The 7,221-nt window shown below is 39.7% G+C and overlaps 1 protein-coding gene across 1 annotated transcript in view; it reads left to right on the forward strand.

Moving 5' to 3' along the window:
* Positions 1 to 112: 112 nt before the first annotated feature.
* Bmp2k (BMP2 inducible kinase) overlaps positions 113 to 7,221 on the forward strand; it is a 120,177-nt gene continuing 113,068 nt past the window's right edge. The window contains exons 1-2 of the mRNA XM_013516102.1: positions 113 to 265; positions 327 to 387. Coding sequence (XP_013371556.1) covers positions 113 to 265; positions 327 to 387 — 214 coding nt within the window. The remainder of the gene's footprint in view (positions 266 to 326; positions 388 to 7,221) is intronic.

A 7,221-nucleotide genomic window follows, 5' to 3' on the forward strand; every position in this document is an offset into this window, starting at 1 on the left:
GCCCCCGGGGCGGGCGGCGTGGCGGGCTCCGGGTCCCCGCGCGCGCCTCCTTCCCTTTCCGCGGGGCCCGAAGGGAGGGACCGGCTCCCGCGCCCTAGCCGCCTGTCGTGTAATGACTCGAACTCGTTTCCCTCTGCCGGGGCGCGAGGAAGTACCAGACGACCTCGCGAGTGAGGCTGTCTCGTCTGTGGCTGTGGCTCGCGGGAGGTCCGCCCGCGGCGGGTCGGACGGGCGTCCTACTTGGCCTCTGCACGAAGACCCTCCAGCCTGGTGTCTGCTCACTTTGCTTCTGCCCAGTCATCACTTTGAAACCAACATCTGTGTAGCGTGTGTGCGTGCTGATACTTTGCCCCAAAGTCGGTTACTGGGTTGCTGGGGGGTGGGCAGGTAAACTCGAAGCCCACTTATATGTGTTTAGGATCCTCTCTGTCGAATAGGGCACTTTTTACTCATGTGTTTCTTTGGCAGTACGGGATACGAGGCAGGTAACTTCCACTTGCAGAGTGTTGTGATAGATCTTGCATGATCCTGTCACAGGTTCAGACAAAAGGTGGAAGTCTAATTTCAAGTATTACATGTTATTTAAAAAGATGCTAGACTTTGGTTTTGCATTTCCACTGTAATTGGATTGTACAAAATACTTGCTTCTCTTTTATTTTATGCCACACTGAACTTTGAGCTTTCATTTGTAAAATATTACAAAATAAGTACTTGAAAAATTAATAAGATGATTCCTACTGATAAATGACCCTTTTAAGTTCTAAGGTTAAGAGAAAAGAAATCAAAGAGAGTAGTTTTAATTCTCTTAATGGAGTTGACGTTGATGTGGCTAGAAAAGAGGACAGATTCTACTCGTACTTTTTTGAAATGCAGTAAACAGTAGTAAATTGGTGCAAGAATTTATCTATAAAACGTTCTAACATTGTTTGGTAGGCCGTTGTCCAGAATAATAAGCCTAGCTGAATCTGGGGAGAAGTGGGAGGAGTAGCCTTAGCTTCTCAAAATAATGAGTATATGGCTTTTTTGTTTGGTCTTTTTTGTGTTTTTGACACGGCGTCTTGCTGTGTAGTTCAGGCTGACCTTGAATTCATTTTGTAGCCCAGGCTGGTCTCAAACTCTCAGCGATCCTCCTGCCTCAGCCTCCAGACTTTTCGGATCACAGGCATGCACCACCACGAACAGCCTGGCGATTAGTTTTAATAGATGTACTGTAAAATTTCCTGTGTTTGATACTTACCATCCCACATGTTGGTTTGAATTGGGTTGTAGTTTTTAAGAAGACATGGCTGTGAACTCCATCTTTGAGTTTTAGTATTTATTTGAAATGTAGTTTGAACAGTGTTACTCATTTCCTTACTAAATCCTTGATAATATTTTTTTTAGTCCAGAGAAAATATTGACATTTCACACACTATATTATGAATTTGTAACTTTTATCACTTCTCTAAGCATGTCCTATGCCATTTTCAGTTAAAAAGTACATAATTTTGAAGAATGAAACAGAGATGAATTTTAAAAGGAGGGTCCTCATTCAACCATAAAAACATAAAAACAAAAATACCCTTTTGGAAAATGGAACTTCTTAGCTTCTGGGACCAAGCTTTAAGTTCTCTCTAGAACAGAGCCAAGGCCTATGCTTTCTTCCCTTGTGCATTTCTTCACTCTCTAGCTAATACAACTAAAATTACCCATATTCAGTTTACTTTTTGATCCTGATGGGTTTGTTTTTAATTCAGACGTTTAGTAAACCCCTGTGCCTTAATTAATGTGCAAGCTAAGGCTGGCAGTTGTAAGGCTCGTTCACCTTTAAGCATGATGAGCAGGTAATTGACAAGTTTGCCTGTCAGTTGGGACAAGTGCTTTTGGAAAAAGCATTAGAGAACCTAAATATGGGGAGACATATAAGATTGAGTGGATAATGTGTAGAAGCTAAGACAGACCAAAACACAAACTTAGTAGATTTTGCCTTTCTTGCTTTGGGTCAGTGTTTAGGGCAGGGCTTAGTTGATGATGTGCCCTTAAATGTTTTTGTCAGTTTACTACAGACCTAGCAATCTTGTTCATAAGTACTGCTGCAGTGTCTTTTCAGTAAATCAGTTCCTGTTTGTCTTAGTCTGTCTTTTTCTGTATCATCACTTACATTTCAAGTCACCATAAACACTTGAGTTACTGAATATGGAATCACTGCTCTTAGGGGAAATGACAGGTTAGGTTTCTGGAAGACTTTGTTCACCATATTTTTGGTAAGTGATAAATGTATTTATGTGCGTTTTGATTAAAGACACTTTAAAATATTTTATTGAATCATTAATACTGACATGATGGCAACTAACACTATAAGTCATGCCTATATGAAGATTATCTAACGTGTATTTTCCCTGTAAGGAAGAGCACAGATTTGCACTTAGGAACGGTAGACAGCAGTTCCGTACTATACTTGGGGATGTTTTATACAGTGAAATCCCCAATAAAGAGCACAAAAATGAGAAAAACAGCACTAAATTGACCATGAAAAGGACACAGTAAGAACATGCAAGTCAGGAGACCTGTGTTTTTCACTTTTGTGCACATCTACACCGTGAAAATGTCATATAGTTTAGGGGATTAAAATAAATTTTATGTAGGAAGATTTGCAAGTAAAAAAATCCCTAAATAGAGAAGATCAGCTGCTTGAAATCTGATTTACAGTATTTTCATGGGTAAAATTATTTTGAATAAACTGTTGAGGTAGTTTCCTTTCTGAAATACATACTTTGTATCATATTGTCCTTCTAGTCAAGCATTTCTGTTGTATGTTTGAAAATGCTGACAACTTGTGCTTTTTAGTTTCTACTGAAGGTTTACAGGATGATACCATAGACATTTTCATGTTTTTTCTCAAATGGTTTGGTTTCTGGATGCTAAGCGAATTCCAACTTTGGGTTCTAGGAATGAGGTAGAGATGTATGTCGATTTTTGCTTCAAACATCAGATTGTCAAGCACATACAAGTCAGTGTAACCTTCAGAGTTTCTTGGTGTTTTTTTTTTTCTTTTGCAGTACTGGGGACTGAATTCTAGAGGTGCTCTCCCACTGAGCTATATTATTTTTTGAGACAAGGTCTTGCCCAGTTGTCTAGGCTAGCCTTGGACTTTTAATCTTCTTACCTCATCCTGCTGAATAGGTGGGATTACAGTCATATGCCACCACTCCCAGCGGCTTTCAGATTTTTATTGAAGGACTGGCTGTTGTTCATATGCATCATATACATGAAAACCTTTGGTGCTAGTCTAAGGAATGTCATATTGATTAATGATTGGAAGAAGTTGTTTCTTGATGACATGTTTTAAAAACAATGTTGTTAGCTTGAAACTCACTTAATAGGGAATGTCAAGACTAGGAGGCCAGTGACAATTTGTTGGGCTAATCAGTCATGAGGTTATGGGGACTGGTTAAGATACGGCATTGTGAAAAGGACAAGGTACGACCAGCTGATGTGGGCATGGGGGTAACTGGCCCTGTCAGTAAGTGGGGCAGGATTTTACAACTGTGTTCTGTACAAGTAGCTCAGTATTCTCTGAGAGTTAGCTGCTTAGAGTGAGTGAAGTATTAACCAGTGGTCTTTGTTAATTTTACAGACAGGTAGTAAAATCTTAACATCTGATTTTGCAACAAATCTGTAGGGATTTAATATAAATGGATTTAAGTATATCTCATTTGCAGAAATTATCTCTATATTCAGTAACTTCTAAGTTCATGTTCTGGAGAGGACAGAAGGGCAGCTCTTATCAAAAATAGCAACACTAGTTACTGCTCCATAGCTCTTTATTCAATGCCTCTTGTGTGTCAGGCACTGCTAGATGCTTGCCTCTTTCTGTCTCGCTGTTCTTCCCCTTTCCTCCCTTCCCCTCCTCTCCCTCCCTCCCTTCTTCCTTCCTTGGCAGGGGCTTGCTGTGTAGTCTGAGCTGGCCTTGAACTTGTGCTCTTCCTGCCTAGGCCTCTCAAATTCTGGGATTATAGGCATGTGCCACCATGCCTGGCTAGGTGCTCTTACAAGGTGCAGCCATTTCTCTGGTCTTAATGGAAGTTACAGTTTAGTGTAGAAGGAAGATGTTAAACAAGCAAGCAAAATTTTCCAAGTTGATGTATGTATTTAAAAAGGAAGAGAAAGCTCAAGGTTTTATGGAGATAATTCCATTTAGACTGGGGGACCAAGAAAAGCCTTTTCAGTATTTTAGTGGAAACCTAAAAGATGAGAAAAGTTGAACCGAACAGAGATTGAGAAGGTGGGGGTGGTATGGATTCTGTCATGTGAAGAAGAATTTCAGAAACTGAAATATGCTGAGCCCTGTGGACTGCAGTGAGTGAATCATGTGGGAGAGGGAGCTAAGATGATGTTGAAGAGGTGTCCCGGGTCTGGAACTTTGTATGCCTTGTTGAGGAGTTAAGGTTCTATCTGAAATGCAATGGTAAGATATGGAAAGAGTTAATTTGGGGCAGGGATATGCTCTGATTTATATTTTATTATATGATCACACTTAATGCATATAGAATGGATGAGAAGTTTATAAATTGGATGGTAAAGTGATGAGAGTAGGGATGGAGATGAACTGTTATAATGCATGATTGTGTAGATCTTGTGGATTGGACAAGGGCTGTGTAGGAAGCATCAAGAATGACTTGCTTATGAAACTCTTGGACAGAGGTACCACGTAGTAAGATAAGTAATATCAGATTTAGAAAGAAGTGTTGGGAGTCCTGTAGTTCAGACATGTCAGGTGGGACGGAAACGTCAAGTGGGAAGTTAAACATATGGGGTGAAGTTTAGCAGTGGAGTTTGGGCTTAGCATAGATATTTTCAGTTAATGAACATTTGGCTATTATTTAAAGCCCAAGGAGAGGATGGGTGTAGGGAGGCAGTGTAGAATGGGTGTTCACTGAAGGACTCCTGTAAGCGTTAATGCTCATCAGACTCAGAGGTCTTGGTAAAACACCGAAGGCTGAGCCTGATTCCCAGAGTTTCAGTATGTATGTGTAGGGCCCAGTATTTGCATTTCTGCAAACTGCTGATTTAAGGCAGGGCTGGGCAACCAATAAACAAACAGATCCCAGAGAGGTGTGAGAATCTGATGTTTGGAAATTTGAGTCTGTTTCAAAAAGGGGAAGTCTTGAACATTTATGTTAGTGAAAAGTTATCTTAATCTAATTTTTTTGCACTGGCATTCACATTTATCCATGCTTAGCCCTTAACTTACTTGTTAAATTTTACCCATGGGTTACTTGGTAGGTGAATATTTATTGCTCTAGAGTCTGTGAGCTCTATTTCTGGTTATTTTGTGACTAAATCTTGTACTTGACTATTACTCTGCTTTTGCCTGAGTAATCCCTGCTCCTTAACTACTTGTAATGATCACTTCCTCCTTCCTGCAAATACTAGTAGCTACTTGCTCTTTCTCTTAGTTACTTTTCTGTCCTTGCTGAGACAAAATACTCAACACCCAGAATTAAGGGAGGAAAGGTTGGGCGGAGGATATAGCTCAGTGGCACAGTGCCTGCCTGGCAAGTGTGAGGTCCTGAGTTTGATTTCTTATACCAAAAAAAGGGAGGAAAGGTTTATTTAGCTCAGTTTGTAGAAGGTTCAGTCCATAATCAGCTGCTCCACAACAGGGTAGTGCATGGCAGGGTGGGGGTCAGCAGTGCATGGTGGATGGAAAGAAGCAAAGCAACAAGCAAGGGGTAACAACATGTCTTTCTATCACTTGTTCATTTGTTCTTGCTTTCTTTCTTTTTCTTGGTACTGGGGATCGAACTCATAACCTCAGGCTTGCCAGGCAAGTGCTTATGCTGCTGAGCTACGTCCCTGGTTATCATTATAGTGCTGGCTCCTAGGATTTAATTTTGATTGTCCATTGAGGTTCTTTATAGTTGGCAGTATTACTCAAGAGCAAGCTGTTATTAACACTAAAACCATTATTCCCAGTTTTTAATACTTCAGAAAACTTAGTGAAAATTATGCATTTAATCTCTCTTTTTTTTGTTTTGGTACTGGAATCAAACTCAGGACCTTGCACTTGCCAGGCAGGTACTGTGCTGCTGAGCTACATCCCCCGCCCCGCCTTTATCTCCAATAAATGTTAATGTAATGTAATGTAACATTTTTTTGCATTTAGTTGTAGTCAGCTGTTACGATGAAAACAGACATTCTTATGCTGAGCAGGTGTGTTTGTTTATTTTAAAAATAAAAAAATATTAGCTTCTTTCATCTTAGAGTTTGCAGGAGGGAAAAATGGAAATGTTTTTTGGTGTTAATATTTGGGAACATATTAGAAGGTAGAATTGATGTCTTTACATTGATTCTGGGTCTTTAGTAGTGTTCTTTACTAATCTTTATAATATTTTGGATTTCTTTCTCCTTTTTCTACTTGTTTCTTCTGAAAACGAAGTAGATCATCTACTTTATTAAAGCATGTTTGATAGCTCTTAAAATGATTAAAGCCTTACTTGGAATTCCAAAATTAAGTCTTGAATGGTGATTTCAGTTGCCATACTTTTTTTTCTAGAGATCTGAACATGAGGTTTTATCTCCATAGGATTAAGACTTTATTTCTTCATATTTTAAATAAAATATTTTTAAAAATTTATTTTTGGTATGTATCTGCTGAACCATTCAGTTACCCATAAGCCTGCTATTTTTAGGGAATTTGGTTGGGAGGTTGGTTAATGACTGAGCTATTTTAAATAGTTGGGCACTTAGTTAATTTGGAGATTCTCTGTGTGGATGAGATCAGTCAGCACATGTCTGCTAACAGTTTCAAAGATCTCTTTGCAGGGAATTGGTTGTAGGGCCTTTCCCATAAAGAGACTTTGTTTTTGGAAATTTGGTTTATTCTAGTCTTGTAGAATACCAGTAACATTAAGGCTTAGTTTGGGATACTGTGTAGTCTTTAGAGAGACATTTTGCAGTGGATATTATTTTAAAGTAGAAATGATTATTATTGCTGGTTTGCCTATTTTAATGCTGTCTGAATTAGTGACTTCTTGGAGGCAACTGCCAGGATAGGGGCTGGGGAGGAGACGGGACTTGTAGTCAGGTCAGCTGCTTATCCATTCTGCCTATGATATTCTGACCACTTTTTCCTCAAGGAAGAAAATTGAAGTGGACAAAAATGAATTCGTAAGCCTGGCATGGTGGTGCACGCCTGTAATCCCAGAACTCAGGAGGCTGAGGCAGGAGGATTGTTGC

The sequence above is a fragment of the Chinchilla lanigera genome, unplaced genomic scaffold (genome assembly GCF_000276665.1).
Source record: "Chinchilla lanigera isolate Chin_1 unplaced genomic scaffold, ChiLan1.0 scaffold00032, whole genome shotgun sequence".
Classification (NCBI taxonomy): Eukaryota; Metazoa; Chordata; class Mammalia; order Rodentia; family Chinchillidae; genus Chinchilla; species Chinchilla lanigera.